Genomic DNA, 21308 nt, shown 5'->3' with positions numbered 1-21308 from the left:
GGGACCATAGGGAATAGGGTGCCATTTGGGCCCTAAATGTGGAGTAGTTTGAGATGTGTTTGGAGGAGATTACGAACCAGGAAGGGAATGGAAATGGGAAGATGTGTTTTTATAATGATGTGATGAGAAATGAGTTTTAACTTCAGACAGTCAATGTTACTCACTGTTAGGAGAATCAGTCAGGGTGTTACTTCAGACCAGGGACCATAGGGAATTACTGTTAGAGGAGAGAGAGAGAGAGAGAGAGAGAGAGAGAGAGAGAGAGAGAGAGAGAGAGAGAGAGAGAGAGAGAGAGAGAGAGAGAGAGAGAGTGCAGTATGAATTAAAGAGACAACTCGAGAGAAGAGGAGGAAATGGGGAGACTGACAGATTGAGGAAGAGGGAGAGAGGGACTCTGGTCTGGACTATATGACCTTCACAGCAGTGTTCTAGTTCTTTGTTGTTCTGCTGTCGGTCGTTCTACATGGCTGATTACCGTATCACTACAGAGGTCACATGACCAACTGGACTCTGGAGGACAGGTGGGCTCTAAAGCAGCAGACAAATTAAAATGGTCATGTCTGAGGAGGAGGGAGAGGAGAGGAGAGGAGATGAGAGGAGAGGAGAGGAGAGGAGGGGGAGAGGGAGGAGATGAGAGGAGAGGAAGGAAGGGGAGGGGAGAAGAGGGGAGAGGAGATAGGGAGGGAGAGAGGGGAGGAGGAGAGGAGAGGAGAGGGAGACAGAGGAGAGGAGAGGGGAGGAGGGGAGTAGAGAGGAGAGGGAGGAGGGAGAGGAGAGGAGAGGGAGGAGGGAGAGGAGAGGAGAGGGAGAGAGGGAGAGGGGGAGGAGAGGAGAGGAGGGAGAGGGGAGAGGAGAGAGGGAGAGGGCCAGAGGAGGGGAGGAGGGGAGGAGGGGAGGAGGGGAGAGGGGGGAGAGGCTAGAGGAGGGGAGAGGGAGAGGGAGGGGAGAGGGGAGGAGGAGGGGAGGGGAAGAGGGCAGAGGAGGAGAGAGGAGAGGAGAGGAGAGAGGAGAGGAGAGGAGAGGAGAGGAGAGGAGAGGAGAGGAGAGGAAAGGAGAGAGGAAGAGGGCAGAGGAAGGGAGGAGAGATTGAGGAGGGCTAGTCTTGTTGTGGTGTGAACTGTGGAGAGTGAAAGAAAGAGACGGGAAGAAGTAGAAGAGGGGAGGAAGCTGATTCAGAGTATTGAGATATGACCCATCATGTCTGCCTCAGAGTATTGAGATATGACCCATCATGTCTGATTCAGAGTATTGAGATATGACCCATCATGTCTGCTTCAGAGTATTGAGATATGACCCATCATGTCTGATTCAGAGTATTGAGATATGACCCATCATGTCTGAGTCAGAGTATTGAGATATGACCCATCATGTCTGACTCAGAGTATTGAGATATGACCCATCATGTCTGATTCAGAGTATTGAGATATGACCCATCATGTCTGCCTCAGAGTATTGAGATATGACCCATCATGTCTGAGATATGACCCATCATGTCTGAGTTCAGAGTATTGAGATATGACCCATCATGTCTGCCTCAGAGTATTGAGATATGACCCATCATGTATTGAGATATGACTCATGTCTGCTTCAGAGTATTGAGATATGACCCATCATGTCTGATTCAGAGTATTGAGATATGACCCATCATGTCTGAGTCAGAGTATTGAGATATGACCCATCATGTCTGAGTCAGAGTATTGAGATATGACCCATCATGTCTGAGTCAGAGTATTGAGATATGACCCATCATGTCTGAGTCAGAGTATTGAGATATGACCCATCATGTCTGCTTCAGAGTATTGAGATATGACCCATCATGTCTGCTTCAGAGTATTGAGATATGACCCATCATGTCTGAGTCAGAGTATTGAGATATGACCCATCATGTCTGAGTCAGAGTATTGAGATATGACCCATCATGTCTGAGTCAGAGTATTGAGATATGACCCATCATGTCTGAGTCAGAGTATTGAGATATGACCCATCATGTCTGAGTCAGAGTATTGAGATATGACCCATCATGTCTGCCTCAGAGTATTGAGATATGACCCATCATGTCTGATTCAGAGTATTGAGATATGACCCATCATGTCTGAGTCAGAGTATTGAGATATGACCCATCATGTCTGATTCAGAGTATTGAGATATGACCCATCATGTCTGATTCAGAGTATTGAGATATGACCCATCATGTCTGCCTCAGAGTATTGAGATATGACCCATCATGTCTGCTTCAGAGTATTGAGATATGACCCATCATGTCTGAGTCAGAGTATTGAGATATGACCCATCATGTCTGAGTCAGAGTATTGAGATATGACCCATCATGTCTGAGTCAGAGTATTGAGATATGACCCATCATGTCTGAGTCAGAGTATTGAGATATGACCCATCATGTCTGAGTCAGAGTATTGAGATATGACCCATCATGTCTGAGTCAGAGTATTGAGATATGACCCATCATGTCTGAGTATTGAGATATGACCCAGAGTATATGAGATATGACCCATCATGTCTGAGAGAGTATTGAGATATGACCCATCATGTCTGAGTCAGAGTATTGAGATATGACCCATCATGTCTGATTCAGAGTATTGAGATATGACCCATCATGTCTGCGTCAGAGTATTGAGATATGACCCATCATGTCTGCCTCAGAGTATTGAGATATGACCCATCATGTCTGAGTCAGAGTATTGAGATATGACCCATCATGTCTGCCTCAGAGTATTGAGATATGACCCATCATGTCTGAGTCAGAGTATTGAGATATGACCCATCATGTCTGATTCAGAGTATTGAGATATGACCCATCATGTCTGATTCAGAGTATTGAGATATGACCCATCATGTCTTATTCCAGAGTATTGAGATATGACCCATCATGTCTGAGTCAGAGTATTGAGATATGACCCATCATGTCTGCTTCAGAGTATTGAGATATGACCCATCATGTCTGCCCATCATGTCTTCAGAGTATTGAGATATGACCCATCATGTCTGATTCAGAGTATTGAGATATGACCCATCATGTCTGCCTCAGAGTATTGAGATATGACCCATCATGTCTGCTTCAGAGTATTGAGATATGACCCATCATGTCTGATTCAGAGTATTGAGATATGACCCATCATGTCTGAGTCAGAGTATTGAGATATGACCCATCATGTCTGCCTCAGAGTATTGAGATATGACCCATCATGTCTGCCTCAGAGTATTGAGATATGACCCATCATGTCTGCCTCAGAGTATTGAGATATGACCCATCATGTCTGATTCAGAGTATTGAGATATGACCCATCATGTCTGAGTCAGAGTATTGAGATATGACCCATCATGTCTGATTCAGAGTATTGAGATATGACCCATCATGTCTGAGTCAGAGTATTGAGATATGACCCATCATGTCTGATTCAGAGTATTGAGATATGACCCATCATGTCTGAGTCAGAGTATTGAGATATGACCCATCATGTCTGAGTCAGAGTATTGAGATATGACCCATCATGTCTGAGTCAGAGTATTGAGATATGACCCATCATGTCTGAGTCAGAGTATTGAGATATGACCCATCATGTCTGAGTCAGAGTATTGAGATATGACCCATCATGTCTGCTTCAGAGTATTGAGATATGACCCATCATGTCTGAGTCAGAGTATTGAGATATGACCCATCATGTCTGAGTCAGAGTATTGAGATATGACCCATCATGTCTGCTTCAGAGTATTGAGATATGACCCATCATGTCTGCTTCAGAGTATTGAGATATGACCCATCATGTCTGCCTCAGAGTATTGAGATATGACCCATCATGTCTGAGTCAGAGTATTGAGATATGACCCATCATGTCTGATTCAGAGTATTGAGATATGACCCATCATGTCTGAGTCAGAGTATTGAGATATGACCCATCATGTCTGAGTCAGAGTATTGAGATATGACCCATCATGTCTGCTTCAGAGTATTGAGATATGACCCATCATGTCTGCTTCAGAGTATTGAGATATGACCCATCATGTCTGAGTCAGAGTATTGAGATATGACCCATCATGTCTGATTCAGAGTATTGAGATATGACCCATCATGTCTGCTTCAGAGTATTGAGATATGACCCATCATGTCTGCTTCAGAGTATTGAGATATGACCCATCATGTCTGAGTCAGAGTATTGAGATATGACCCATCATGTCTGCTTCAGAGTATTGAGATATGACCCATCATGTCTGCCTCAGAGTATTGAGATATGACCCATCATGTCTGAGTCAGAGTATTGAGATATGACCCATCATGTCTGCTTCAGAGTATTGAGATATGACCCATCATGTCTGAGTCAGAGTATTGAGATATGACCCATCATGTCTGAGTCAGAGTATTGAGATATGACCCATCATGTCTGATTCAGAGTATTGAGATATGACCCATCATGTCTGCTTCAGAGTATTGAGATATGACCCATCATGTCTGAGTCAGAGTATTGAGATATGACCCATCATGTCTGCTTCAGAGTATTGAGATATGACCCATCATGTCTGCTTCAGAGTATTGAGATATGACCCATCATGTCTGCTTCAGAGTATTGAGATATGACCCATCATGTCTGCTTCCAGTGAATGGACCAGATTCACATTTCCAATATGGCTGCTTTCTGCGGCGTCATCTTCTGCTTTCCCCTTTCCAAGTTACCCTCGCTAAAGCAGCACATTAAACTATATAGATTAAACACACACACACACACACACACACACACACACACACACACACACACACACACACACAGATAGCATGTCAACACAACTCAAAAGGGATAAACAAAATGTTGAAAGGAGGAACATGAATAGTGATTATATATGAAGACTTCAAAGAGAAGCAGCTGCCACGGTTGATGATCTAGACAGAAGGGCTCTCCAACACACACACACACACACACACACACACACACACACACACACACACACACACACACACACACACACACACACACACACACACACACACACACACACACACACACACACACACACACACACACACACACACACACACACACACACACACACACACACACACACACACACACACACACACACACACACACACACACACTGCCCCTTGCAGCATTAACAGGATTTGAGAAGGTATTGAACATAGAGAGAGAGAGAGAGGGGGAGAGAGAGAGAGAGAGAGAGAGAGAGAGAGAGAGAGAGAGAGAGAGAGAGAGAGAGAGAGAGAGGGGGGAGAGAGAGAGAAAGGGGGAAAGAGAAAGAGAGCGAGAGAGAGAGAGAGAGAAGGGGGAGAGAGAGAGAGAGAGAGGGCTCAGTTGGTAGAGAGGGGGTGAAGAGAGAGAGGGGTGAGAGAAAGAGAGAGAGAGAGAGAGGGGGCGAAAGAGAGAGAGAGAGAGAGAGAGAGAGGTGGGCGAGAGAGAGAGAGAGAGAGAGAGAGGGGGTGAATTTAGAGAGGGGGCGAGAGAGAGAGAGAGAGAGAGATGGGGCGATTAGAGAGAGAGAGAGAGAGAGAGGGGGGTGAAAGAGAGAGAGAGAGAGAGAGAGAGAGAGGGGGGGGGGGGTGAAAGAGGAGAGAGGGGGCGAGAGATATGAATGAAGCTGTTAAATACAACATCAAACACAGGGCCCAGCAGGGGGTCTTCTGTCAGTCTGACGTCCTTTCTACTGAGGGTCTGTCTGGTGTGTGTGTTGGTGGCGGGGCCCCCTGCAGAACGGAGAAGGCCTTCGTTGCTCCTCCATATCGCTGCAGCGTGATGACATCACAACACGGAAACAAGAGAGGGGGAGGGGTGGGAGGGAGGGAGGGGATGAGAAAGAGAGGAGGAGAGAGAGAGAGAGAGAGAGAGAGAGAAGGGCTGATAACCAAGACAACGACACAAAGATGGCGACAGATTCCACTGCGGGACGCCAACGGGAGTCCAGATTAACAGATCGTCCTGCGGAGTACCAGAACCGTTGTCCGTTACAACGGGACGACGATCGGCCTGACACCGCGACACGACCGCCACCATCATCGCCACGGTAAGAATCCCCGTTTACTGTGTCGCTGCCACCGCCCTCCCTCCGTCCGTACGCCAACGGAACCTCCAAAACAACGAAGCCCGTTGTGCCGTAACATCTCCCCCGCCGCGGCGGCGGCGTCCGACCCGTTTTGTTGTCGTGTTCGTCTTCTAATCTAAAAACAGTTTTCTTCTGTTCCTTGCGCTCCTTTCATCCTGGTCCTTCTGTCTCCAGAGGCCCTTTATCCACATCAAAGGAACCACATCAATTGGTTTGACTGCCAGGAGAGTCTCCAGGAAAAAGACCTCGTAGCGAAGATCACCACACGCTTTCCTGACGCATTTATTTACATCTTCGCCTTGCTGGGGTTCTTCTCTCCATCCTGCTCCATCCTGCTCCATCTCTACCCTCCATCTCTACCCTCCATCTCTACCCTCCATCTCTACCCTCCATCTCTACCCTCCATCTCTACCCTCCATCTCTACCCTCCATCTCTACCCTCCATCTCCTTCCACCCTCCATCTCTACCCTCCATCTCTACCCTCCATCTCTACCCTCCATCTCTACCCTCCATCTCTACCCTCCATCTCTACCCTCCATCTCTACTCTCCATCTCTACCCTCCATCTCTACCCTCCATCTCCTTCCACCCCATCCTGCTCCATCCTGCTCCATCTCTACCCTCCATCTCTACCCTCCATCTCTACCCTCCATCTCTACCCTCCATCTCTACCCTCCATCTCCTTCCACCCCATCCTTCTCCATCCTGCTCCATCTCTACCCTCCATCTCCTTCCACCCCATCCTGCTCCATCCTGCTCCAGCCTGCTCCATCTCTACCCTCCATCTCCTTCCACCCCATCCTGCTCCATCCTGCTCCATCTCTACCCTCCATCTCCTTCCACCCCATCCTTCTCCATCCTGCTCCATCTCTACCCTCCATCTCCTTCCACCCCATCCTGCTCCATCCTGCTCCAGCCTGCTCCATCTCTACCCTCCATCTCCTTCCACCCCATCCTGCTCCATCCTGCTCCATCTCTACCCTCCATCTCCTTCCACCCCATCCTGCTCCATCCTGCTCCATCTCTACCCTCCATCCCCTTTCATCCCATCCTGCTCCATCCTGCTCCATCTCTACCCTCCATCCCCTTTCATCCCATCCTTCCATCCAATCATCTCTACCCTCCATCTCCTTCCACCCCATCCTCTCTTCCTTGGCTGCGGAATGCCTCAGAACTCTCCTCCATTGTTTTACCAACCCACAACGTTCCGATTCCACATTCTCATTCCCCAATCAAATAGAACTCCTTTGTTAGACTGTTATAGAGAGGAAACATTTCCGATTTCTAAACTAGGTTTAATGTAGGGTTCTTTTTCTCTCTCTCTCTCTCGACTGGGCAGTAGGTAGAGTCTCCAAGACTGTTGATGACAATACGTGAAACAATATTTGAATAAGCAGCAGGAGGTAAATCTTTTAATCCAGTGTAGCTAATCCAGCCTTGCAGGAGGAGGAGGAGGAGGCCATTTTGGTCTCTCTATATTCACACTGTCTCAATACACATCAGTAGGAAGCCATGGCAGACACGCTGACAGTCCTCTTTATGGGCCCAAGCCGGGCTGAAAAAGAACAGGGGATGAATGAATGGGTTTAAACACCTCTCAGACGTTAAGGTTTCTATGCTTTTTTTTCTCTTTCCAGTTTTTTTCCCTTCTTTTTCTGGTTATTACTCGGTAATGAGCCTGTGTGGAGCTCTGAGAAGAGAGAGACAGATCTCAGCCTTTCTGTCGTTAGCTGGTAGGATTGTCTGTGTGCTGTAGAACCCACAGAATACGGATGATAGCTACTATTCTACTATCTCAACACACAATAAACCAACAAGTCGTGCTCGTCTCCTTAGTTTGATGCTTCGTGACTCTTAACACATATTGTGGGCTGTTTAGCTACGACCCAACCCTCTACAAACAGCCGTCCCCCATGGCTGTTTAGCTACGACCCAACCCTCTCCAAACAGCCGTCCTCCATGGCTGTTTAGCTACGACCCAACCCTCTCCAAACAGCCGTCCTCCATGGCTGTTTAGCTACGACCCAACCCTCTCCAAACAGCCGTCCCCCATGGCTGTTTAGCTAACCAACCAACCCTCTCCAAACAGCCGTCCTCCATGGCTGTTTAGCTACGACCCAACCCTCTCCAAACAGCCGTCCCCCATGGCTGTTTAGCTACGAACCAACCCTCTCCAAACAGCCGTCCTCCATGGCTGTTTAGCTACGAACCAACCCTCTCCAAACAGCCGTCCTCCATGGCTGTTTAGCTACGACCCAACCCTCTCCAAACAGCCGTCCTCCATGGCTGTTTAGCTACGAACCAACCCTCTCCAAACAGCCGTCCTCCATGGCTGTTTAGCTAAACCCTCTCCAAACAGCCGTCCTCCATGGCTGTTTAGCTATGAACCAACCCTCTCCAAAACAGCCGTCCTCCATGGCTGTTTAGCTACGACCCAACCCTCTCCAAACAGCCATCCTCCATGGCTGTTTAGCTACGAACCAACCCTCTCCAAACAGCCATCCTCCATGCCTGCATCCCAAATGGTGCCTTATTCCCTACGTAGTGCACTACTACCCTATTGGCTCTGGTAAGAAATTGTGCGCTACACACTGAGTGTACAAAACATTAGGAACAACTTCCTAATATTGGGTTGCACAACCCCCTTTGTCTTCAGAACAGCCTCAAGTCGTCGGAGCGTGGACTCGACAAGGTGTCGAAAGCGTTTCTGCAGGGATGCTGGCCCATGTTGACTCCAATGCTTCCTACAGTTGCGTCAAGTTGGCTGTATGTCCTTCGGGTGGTGGACCGTTCTTGATACATTCTTGAGCGTGAATAACCCAGCAGCGTGGCAGTTCTTGACACACTCAAACCGGTACCCCGTTCAAAGGCACTTAAATCTTTTGTCCTTCCCGTTCCTTCCCACACACGCACAATCCATGTCTCGTCTTTAAAAAAACAACTTCTTTAACTCGTCTCCTCCCCCTTCATCTACACTGACTGAAGTGGATTTAACAGGCGACATCAATAAGAGATCATAGCTTTCACCTGGTCAGTCGTTATGTCATGGAAAGAGCAGGTGTTCCTAATTATTTGTCGACTCTGTGTATTGGGACGTATGTCATGGAAAGAGCCGGTGTTCCTAATTATTTGTCGACTCGGTGTATTGGGACGTATGTCATGGAAAGAGCCGGTGTTCCTAATTATTTGTCGACTCGGTGTATTGGGACGTATGTCATGGAAAGAGCCGGTGTTCCTAATTATTTGTCGACTCGGTGTATTGGGACGTATGTCATGGAAAGAGCCGGCGTTCCTAATTATTTGTCGACTCCGTGTATTGGGACGTATGTCATGGAAAGAGCCGGTGTTCCTAATTATTTGTCGACTCGGTGTATTGGGACGTATGTCATGGAAAGAGCCGGCGTTCCTAATTATTTGTCGACTCGGTGTATTGGGAATAGGGTGTCATCTGGGACGCGGTCCAATGTGTTCTCCTCCTCGCCCCCCGGAGGTTCCTCTCTCTTTCTCCGGGAGGTATATATAATGAAGACTGCACTCGTCCTTTCAGCGTTTAAATGGCTCTTTGTGTGAGAGGAGGTAAGCCTGTTTCAGTCAGGCCCGTACAGACGCTTCAATCGGCCATGGCAGCTGCAACAAAGGACCCCGAGACCAGGACACACAGACAAAGGGTGTATCTCAATACTCTTGACTAGACCCTCGTCTAGGACACACAGACAAAGGGTGTATCTCAATACTCTTGACTAGACCCTCGTCTAGGACACACAGACAAAGGGTGTATCTCAATACTCTTGACTAGACCCTCGTCTAGGACACACAGACAAAGGGTGTATCTCAATACTCTTGACTAGACCCTCGTCTAGGACACACAGACAAAGGGTGTATCTCAATACTCTTGACTAGACCCTCGTCTAGGACACACAGACAAAGGGTGTATCTCAATACTCTTGACTAGACCCTCGTCTAGGACACACAGACAAAGGGTGTATCTCAATACTCTTGACTAGACCCTCGTCTAGGACACACAGACAAAGGGTGTATCTCAATACTCTTGACTAGACCCTCGTCTAGGACACACAGACAAAGGGTGTATCTCAATACTCTTGACTAGACACTCGTCTAGGACACACAGACAAAGGGTGTATCTCAATACTCTTGACTAGACCCTCGTCTAGGACACACAGACAAAGGGTGTATCTCAATACTCTTGACTAGACCCTCGTCTAGGACACACAGACAAAGGGTGTATCTCAATACTCTTGACTAGACCCTCGTCTAGGACACACAGACAAAGGGTGTATCTCAATACTCTTGACTAGACCCTCGTCTAGGACACACAGACAAAGGGTGTATCTCAATACTCTTGACTAGACCCTCGTCTAGGACACAGACAAAGGGTGTATCTCAATACTCTTGACTAGACCCTCGTCTAGGACACACAGACAAAGGGTGTATCTCAATACTCTTGACTAGAACCCTCGTCTAGGACACACAGACAAAGGGTATATCTCAATACTCTTGACTAGACCCTCGTCTAGGACACACAGACCAAAGGGTGTATCTCAATACTCTTGACTAGAACCCTCGTCTAGGACACACAGACAAAGGGTGTATCTCAATACTCTTGACTAGACCCTCGTCTAGGACACACAGACAAAGGGTGTATCTCAATACTCTTGACTAGACCCTCGTCTAGGACACGCAGACAAAGGGTGTATCTCAATACTCTTGACTAGACCCTCGTCTAGGACACGCAGACAAAGGGTGTATCTCAATACTCTTGACTAGACCCTCGTCTAGGACACGCAGACAAAGGGTGTATCTCAATACTCTTGACTAGACCCTCGTCGAGGACACGCAGACAAAGGGTGTATCTCAATACTCTTGACTAGACCCTCGTCTAGGACACACAGACAAAGGGTGTATCTCAATACTCTTTACTAGACCCTCGTCTAGGACACACAGACAAAGGGTGTATCTCAATACTCTTGACTAGACTCTCGTCTAGGACACGCAGACAAAGGGTGTATCTCAATACTCTTGACTAGACCTCGTCTAGGACACGCAGACAAAGGGTGTATCTCAATACTCTTGACTAGACCCTCGTCTAGGACACGCAGACAAAGGGTGTATCTCAATACTCTTGACTAGACCCTCGTCTAGGACACGCAGACAAAGGGTGTATCTCAATACTCTTGACTAGACCCTCGTCTAGGACACACAGACAAAGGTGTATCTCAATACTCTTGACTAGACCCTCGTCTAGGACACGCAGACAAAGGGTGTATCTCAATAGTCTTGACTAGACCCTCGTCTAGGACATACAGACAAAGGGTGTATCTCAATACTCTTGACTAGACTCTCATCTAGGACACACAGACAAAGGGTGTAACTCAATACTCTTGACTAGACCCTCGTCTAGGACACACAGACAAAGAGTGTATCTCAATACTCTTGACTAGACTCTCGTCTAGGACACGCAGACAAAGGGTGTATCTCAATAGTCTTGACTAGACCCTCGTCTAGGACACACAGACAAAGGGTGTATCTCAATACTCTTGACTAGACCCTCGTCTAGGACACACAGACAAAGGGTGTATCTCAATACTCTTGACTAGACCCTCGTCTAGGACACGCAGACAAAGGGTGTATCTCAATACTCTTGACTAGACCCTCGTCTAGGACACACAGACAAAGGGTGTATCTCAATACTCTTGACTAGACCCTCGTCTAGGACACGCAGACAAAGGGTGTATCTCAATACTCTTGACTAGACCCTCGTCTAGGACACACAGACCAAAGGGTGTCTCTATTTGTTCATTTGGACCCCCATTAGCTTCTGCAGAAGCATCAGCTACTCTTCATGGGGTCCACAAAAAAATATGACAAGTGACACAACACTGATACACTGATAGACATGGACAGTCCCACAAAATTAAAATACAACAATATACAATACAAAAAAAAAATGTCTGTGTGTGTGTCCCCTCACCATTCCCGTTTTGGACTTGGGAAGAGCCCACTGGTGGCATGTCTTGTGGGGTATGTATGGGTGTGTGAAGAGACCCCTGGTGGCATGTCTAGTGGGGTATGTATGGGTGTCTGAAGAGACCCCTGGTGGCATGTCTTGTGGGGTATGTATGGGTGTCTGAAGAGACCCCTGGTGGCATGTCTTGTGGGGTATGTATGGGTGTGTGAAGAGACCCCTGGTGGCATGTCTAGTGGGGTGTATGTGGGGTATGTATGGGGTCTGAAGAGACCCTGGTGGCATGTATTGTGGGGTATGTATGGGTGTGTGAAGAGACCCCTGGTGGCATGTCTTGTGGGTATGTATGGGTGTGTGAAGAGACCCTGATGGCATGTCTTGTGGGGTATGTATGGGTGTGTGAAGAGACCCTGGTGGCATGTGTGGGGTATGTATGGGTGTGTGAAGAGACCCTGGTGGCATGTCTTGTGGGGTATGTATGGGTGTGTGAAGAGACCCCTGGTGGCATGTCTTGTGGGGTATGTATGGGTGTCTGAAGAGACCCCTGGTATGTCTTGTGGGTATGAAGAGACCTCTGGTGGCATGTCTTGTGGGGTATGTATGGGTGTCTGAAGAGACCCCTGGTGGCATGTCTTGTGGGGTATGTATGGGTGTGTGAAGAGACCCTGGTGGCATGTCTTGTGGGGTATGTATGGGTGTGTGAAGAGAACCCTGATGGCATGTCTTGTGGGGTATGTATGGGTGTGTGAAGAGAACCCTGATGGCATGTCTTGTGGGGTATGTATGGGTGTGTGAAGAGACCCCTGGTGGCATGTCTTGTGGGGTATGTATGGGTGTAGTTAAAGGGCAAGACGTGTGAAGAGACCCTGGTGGCATGTCTAGTGGGGTATGTATGGGTGTGTGAAGAGAACCCTGTCTTGTGGGGTATGGCATGTCTTGTGGGGTATGTATGGGTGTGTGAAGAGACCCCTGGTGGCATGTCTAGTGGGATATGTATGGGTGTGTGAAGAGACCCCTGGTGGCATGTCTAGTGGGGTATGTATGGGTGTCTGAAGAGACCCCTGGTGGCATGTCTTGTGGGGTATGTATGGGTGTCTGAAGAGACCCCTGGTGGCATGTCTTGTGAGGTATGTATAGGGTGTCTGAAGAGACCCCTGGTGGCATGTCTTGTGAGGTATGTATGGGTGTGTGAGCTGAATGTGATTTGATTATGCAGACTATTTGGAATTTTCGCCACAGTAATATTTATCATAACTAAAAGAGAAGCAGTACATCTCTGGTCAACCCTCAACCATAAAGACTATCATCCATGTTGTTGATGTTAGTTATATGTGTGTAGTTAAAGGGCAAGACGTGCTGTTTTGTTTTGAGACAGCTTTGCTAGGTCTTTCTTTTCTGCACCTGACCATATTACCAGACAGTCATCAAGATGGGACAAGACCAGAGTCTGAACAACTAGTACAGTTGATCTTTGTGTCAGAAACACAGAACATATTTTTAAAACAGACAATATCCATCCCCATTTTCACAACTTAGTCAATATGACGAGACCATGATAACTACACCTCATCTAAACAACAACTTAGTCAATATGACCTGACCATGATAACTACACCTCATCTAAACAACAACTTAGTCAATATGACCTGACCATGATAACTACACCTCATCTAAACAACAACTTAGTCAATATGACCTGACCATGATAACTACACCTCATCTAAACAACAACTTAGTCAATATGACCTGACCATGATAACTTCACAACAACTCAGTCAATATGACTTGACCATGATAATTGACCATCCAATGTTATACCTTGGAGTTCAGCTTCCTCAGTGCTCACATCCTCCATGCACCACGTCAGTTAAGGTCTTAGAGAATGTTTAGAACCAAATACAATGCTTTTAGTTTTAGATTTATTCAAGACCAGTTTATTATTACATCACCCATTCTGATACTGACCAGTTTATTATTACATCACCCATTCTGATACTGACCAGTTTATTATTACATCACCCATTCTGATACTGACTGTGACCAGTTTATTATTACATCACCCATTCTTACTGATTTATTATTACATCACCCATTCTGATACTGACCAGTTTATTATTACATCACCCATTCTGATACTGACCGTGACCAGTTTATTATTACATCACCCATTCTGATACTGACCCATGACCAGTTTATTATTACATCACCACTGATACTGACCGTGACCAGTTTATTATTACATCACCCATTCTGATACTGACTGTGACCAGTTTATTATTACATCACCCATTCTGATACTGACCCTGACCAGTTTATTATTACATCACCCATTCTGATACTGACCGTGACCAGTTTATTATTACATCACCCATTCTGATACTGACTGTGACCAGTTTATTATTACATCACCCATTCTGATACTGACCAGTTTATTATTACATCACCCATTCTGATACTGACCAGTTTATTATTACATCACCCATTCTGGTACTGACTGTGACCAGTTTATTATTACATCACCCATTCTGATACTGACCAGTTTATTATTACATCACCCATTCTGATACTGACCGTGACCAGTTTATTATTACATCACCCATTCTGATACTGACCAGTTTATTATTACATCACCCATTCTGATACTGACCAGTTTATTATTACATCACCCATTCTGACCAGTTTATTATTACATCACCCATTCTGATACTGACCAGTTTATTATTACATCACCCATTCTGACTGACTGACCAGTTTATTATTACATCACCCATTCTGATACTGACCCTGACCAGTTTATTATTACATCACCCATTCTGATACTGACCGTGACCAGTTTATTATTACATCACCCATTCTGATACTGACCGTGACCAGTTTATTATTACATCACCCATTCTGATACTGACCGTGACCAGTTTATTATTACATCACCCATTCTGATACTGACTGTGACCAGTTTATTATTACATCACCCATTCTGATACTGACCGTGACCAGTTTATTATTACATCACCCATTCTGATACTGACTGTGACCAGTTTATTATTACATCACCCATTCTGATACTGACCGTGACCAGTTTATTATTACATCACCCATTCTGATACTGACCAGTTTATTATTACATCACCCATTCTGATACTGACCAGTGACCAGTTTATTATTACATCACCCATTCTGATACTGACTGTGACCAGTTTATTATTACATCACCCATTCTGATACTGACCGTGATTCTGATACTGAGTTTATTATTACATCACCCATTCTGATACTGACCACCAGTTTATTATTACATCACCCATTCTGATACTGACCGTGACCAGTTTATTATTACATCACCCATTCTGATACTGACCGACCAGTTTATTATTACATCACCCATTCTGATACTGACCAGTTTATTATTACATCACCCATTCTGATACTGACCGTGACCAGTTTATTATTACATCACCCATTCTGATACTGACCACCAGTTTATTATTACATCACCCATTCTGATACTGACTGTGACCAGTTTATTATTACATCACCCATTCTGATACTGACCGTGACCAGTTTATTATTACATCACCCATTCTGATACTGACCAGTGACCAGTTTATTATTACATCACCCATTCTGATACTGACCGTGACCAGTTTATTATTACATCACCCATTCTGATACTGACCCATTCTGATGACCAGTTTATTATTACATCACCCATTCTGATACTGACTGTGACCAGTTTATTATTACATCACCCATTCTGATACTGACCGTGACCAGTTTATTATTACATCACCCATTCTGATACTGACCAGTTTATTATTACATCAGTTTATTATTACATCACCCATTCTGATACTGACCGTGACCAGTTTATTATTACATCACCCATTCTGATACTGACCAGTTTATTATTACATCACCCATTCTGATACTGACCAGTTTATTATTACATCACCCATTCTGACCGTGATTTATTATTACATCACCCATTCTGATACTGACCAGTTTATTACATCACATCACCCATTTATTATTACATCACCCATTCTGATACTGACCGTGACCAGTTTATTATTACATCACCCATTCTGATACTGACTGTGACCAGTTTATTATTACATCACCCATTCTGATACTGACCACCAGTTTATTATTACATCACCCATTCTGATACTGACCGTGACCAGTTTATTATTACATCACCCATTCTGATACTGACCCAGTTTATTATTACATCACCCATTCTGAGACCAGTTTATTATTACATCACCCATTCTGATACTGACCAGTTTATTATTACATCACCCATTCTGGTACTGACTGTGACCAGTTTATTATTACATCACCCATTCTGATACTGACCAGTTTATTATTACATCACCCATTCTGATACTGACCGTGACCAGTTTATTATTACATCACCCATTCTGATACTGACCAGTTTATTATTACATCACCCATTCTGATACTGACCGTGACCAGTTTATTATTACATCACCCATTCTGATACTGACCAGTTTATTATTACATCACCCATTCTGATACTGACCAGTTTATTATTACATCACCCATTCTGGTACTGACTGTGACCAGTTTATTATTACATCACCCATTCTGATACTGACCCAGTTTATTATTACATCACCCATTTGATACTACTTTCTGATACTGACCGTGATTTATTACATCACCCATTCTGATACTGACCCAGTTTATTATTACATCACCCATTCTGATACTGACCAGTTTATTATTACATCACCCATTCTGATACTGACCAGTTTATTATTACATCACCCATTCTGATACTGACCGTGACCAGTTTATTATTACATCACCCATTCTGATACTGACCGTGACCAGTTTATTATTACATCACCCATTCTGATACTGACCCTGACCAGTTTATTATTACATCACCCATTCTGATACTGACCAGTTTATTATTACATCACCCATTCTGATACTGACCAGTTTATTATTACATCACCCATTCTGATACTGACCGTGACCAGTTTATTATTACATCACCCATTCTGATACTGACCGTGACCAGTTTATTATTACATCACCCATTCTGATACTGACCAGTTTATTATTACATCACCCATTCTGATACTGACCGTGACCAGTTTATTATTACATCACCCATTCTGATACTGACCAGTTTATTATTACATCACCCATTCTGATACTGACCGTGACCAGTTTATTATTACATCACCCATTCTGATACTGACCCTGACCAGTTTATTATTACATCACCCATTCTGATACTGACTTTATTATTACATCACCCATTCTGATACTGACTGTGACCAGTTTATTATTACATCACCCATTCTGATACTGACCGTGACCAGTTTATTATTACATCACCCATTCTGATACTGACCAGTGACCAGTTTATTATTACATCACCCATTCTGATACTGACTGTGACCAGTTTATTATTACATCACCCATTCTGATACTGACTGTGACCAGTTTATTATTACATCACCCATTCTGATACTGACCGTGACCAGTTTATTATTACATCACCCATTCTGATACTGACCGTGACCAGTTTATTATTACATCACCCATTCTGATACTGACCGTGACCAGACCAGTTTATTATTACATCACCCATTCTGATACTGACCGTGACCAGTTTATTATTACATCACCCATTCTGATACTGACCAGTTTATTATTACATCACCCATTCTGATACTGACCAGTTTATTATTACATCACCCATTCTGATACTGACTGTGACCAGTTTATTATTACATCACCCATTCTGATACTGACTGTGACCAGTTTATTATTACATCACCCATTCTGATACTGACCAGTTTATTATTACATCACCCATTCTGATACTGACCAGTTTATTATTACATCACCCATTCTGATACTGACCGTGACCAGTTTATTATTACATCACCCATTCTGATACTGACCGTGACCAGTTTATTATTACATCACCCATTCTGATACTGACCAGTTTATTTATTATTACATCACCCATTCTGATACTGACCGTGACCAGTTTATTATTACATCACCCATTCTGATACTGACCCAGTTTATTATTACATCACCCATTCTGATACTGACCGTGACCAGTTTATTATTACATCACCCATTCTGATACTGACCCTGACCAGTTTATTATTACATCACCCATTCTGATACTGACATCACCCATTCTGACCAGTTTATTATTACATCACCCATTCTGATACTGACCACCAGTTTATTATTACATCACCCATTCTGATACTGACCGTGACCAGTTTATTATTACATCACCCATTCTGATACTGACCGTGACCAGTTTATTATTACATCACCCATTCTGATACTGACCGTGACCAGTTTATTATTACATCACCCATTCTGATACTGACTGTGACCAGTTTATTATTACATCACCCATTCTGATACTGACCGTGACCAGTTTATTATTACATCACCCATTCTGATACTGACCGTGACCAGTTTATTATTACATCACCCATTCTGATACTGACCAGTTTATTATTACATCACCCATTCTGATACTGACCGTGACCAGTTTATTATTACATCACCCATTCTGATACTGACCAGTTTATTATTACATCACCCATTCTGATACTGACTGTGACCAGTTTATTATTACATCACCCATTCTGATACTGACTGTGACCAGTTTATTATTACATCACCCATTCTGATACTGACTGTGACCAGTTTATTATTACATCACCCATTCTGATACTGACTGTGACCAGTTTATTATTACATCACCCATTCTGATACTGACCGTGACCAGTTTATTATTACATCACCCATTCTGATACTGACCGTGACCAGTTTATTATTACATCACCCATTCTGATACTGACCAGTTTATTATTACATCACCCATTCTGATACTGACCAGTTTATTATTACATCACCCATTCTGATTGACCGTGACCAGTTTATTATTACATCACCCATTCTGATACTGACTGTGACCAGTTTATTATTACATCACCCATTCTGATACTGACCCAGTTTATTATTACATCACCCATTCTGATACTGACAGTTTATTATTACATCACCCATTCTGATACTGACCGTGACCAGTTTATTATTACATCACCCATTCTGATACTGACCGTGACCAGTTTATTATTACATCACCCATTCTGATACTGACTGTGACCAGTTTATTATTACATCACCCATTCTGATACTGACTGTGACCAGTTTATTATTACATCACCCATTCTGATACTGACCAGTTTATTATTACATCACCCATTCTGATACTGACCGTGACCAGTTTATTATTACATCACCCATTCTGATACTGACCGTGACCAGTTTATTATTACATCACCCATTCTGATACTGACCGTGACCAGTTTATTATTACATCACCCATTCTGATACTGACCGTGACCAGTTTATTATTACATCACCCATTCTGATACTGACCGTGACCAGTTTATTATTACATCACCCATTCTGATACTGACCGTGACCAGTTTATTATTACATCACCCATTCTGATACTGACCGTGACCAGTTTATTATTACATCACCCATTCTGATACTGACTGTGACCAGTTTATTATTACATCACCCATTCTGATACTGACCCCATTCTGATGACCAGTTTATTATTACATCACCCATTCTGATACCCAGTTTATTATTACATCACCCATTCTGATACTGACCAGTTTATTATTACATCACCCATTCTGACCACCAGTTTATTATTACATCACCCATTCTGATACTGACTGTGACCAGTTTATTATTACATCACCCATTCTGATACTGACCGTGACCAGTTTATTATTACATCACCCATTCTGATACTGACCGTGACCAGTTTATTATTACATCACCCATTCTGATACTGACCCTGACCAGTTTATTATTACATCACCCATTCTGATACTGACCAGTTTATTATTACATCACCCATTCTGATACTGACCGTGACCAGTTTATTATTACATCACCCATTCTGATACTGACCGTGACCAGTTTATTATTACATCACCCATTCTGATACTGACCGTGACCAGTTTATTATTACATCACCCATTCTGATACTGACCGTGACCAGTTTATTATTACATCACCCATTCTGATACTGACCAGTTTATTATTACATCACCCATTCTGATACTGACCAGTTTATTATTACATCACCCATTCTGATACTGACCGTGACCAGTTTATTATTACATCACCCATTCTGATACTGACTGTGACCAGTTTATTATTACATCACCCATTCTGATACTGACCAGTTTATTATTACATCACCCATTCTGATACTGACCGTGACCAGTTTATTATTACATCACCCATTCTGATACTGACCGTGACCAGTTTATTATTACATCACCCATTCTGATACTGACCAGTTTATTATTACATCACCCATTCTGACCAGTTTATTATTACATCACCCATTCTGATACTGACCGTGACCAGTTTATTATTACATCACCCATTCTGATACTGACATCACCCATTCTGTGACCAGTTTATTATTACATCACCCATTCTGATACTGACCACCAGTTTATTATTACATCACCCATTCTGATACTGACCAGTTTATTATTACATCACCCATTCTGATACTGACCACCAGTTTATTATTACATCACCCATTCTGATACTGACCAGTTTATTATTACATCACCCATTCTGATACTGACCGTGACCAGTTTATTATTACATCACCCATTCTGATACTGACCAGTTTATTATTACATCACCCATTCTGATACTGACCAGTGACCAGTTTATTATTACATCACCCATTCTGATACTGACCAGTTTATTATTACACCAGTTTATTATTACATCACCCATTCTGATACTGACCGTGACCAGTTTATTATTACATCACCCATTCTGATACTGACCGTGACCAGTTTATTATTACATCACCCATTCTGATACTGACTGACCAGTTTATTATTACATCACCCATTCTGATACTGACCAGTTTATTATTACATCACCCATTCTGATACTGACTGTGACCAGTTTATTATCACCCATTCTGACATCACCCATTCTGATACTGACCAGTTTATTATTACATCACCCATTCTGATACTGACCAGTTTATTATTACATCACCCATTCTGATACTGACCGTGACCAGTTTATTATTACATCACCCATTCTGATACTGACCGTGACCAGTTTATTATTACATCACCCATTCTGATACTGACCAGTTTATTATTACATCACCCATTCT

The 21308-nt window shown here is 43.8% G+C and overlaps 1 protein-coding gene across 2 annotated transcripts in view; it reads left to right on the top strand.

Annotated features, from left to right (window-relative positions):
* The first annotated feature begins 5844 nt into the window (after nt 1–5844).
* LOC127929518 (uncharacterized) overlaps nt 5845–21308 on the top strand; it is a 30486-nt gene continuing 15022 nt past the window's right edge. For both annotated transcript variants that reach the window (XM_052517392.1, XM_052517391.1), the window contains exon 1: nt 5845–6024. In XM_052517392.1, the coding sequence (XP_052373352.1) occupies nt 5885–6024 (140 nt within the window). In that variant the 5' untranslated portion in view covers nt 5845–5884. The remainder of the gene's footprint in view (nt 6025–21308) is intronic.

Source organism: Oncorhynchus keta, unplaced genomic scaffold (assembly GCF_023373465.1).
Source record: "Oncorhynchus keta strain PuntledgeMale-10-30-2019 unplaced genomic scaffold, Oket_V2 Un_scaffold_7666_pilon_pilon, whole genome shotgun sequence".
Lineage (NCBI taxonomy): Eukaryota > Metazoa > Chordata > Actinopteri > Salmoniformes > Salmonidae > Oncorhynchus > Oncorhynchus keta.
The sequence above is the reverse complement of the archived record's forward strand: the minus strand, read 5'-3'. Positions and strand labels throughout refer to the sequence as shown.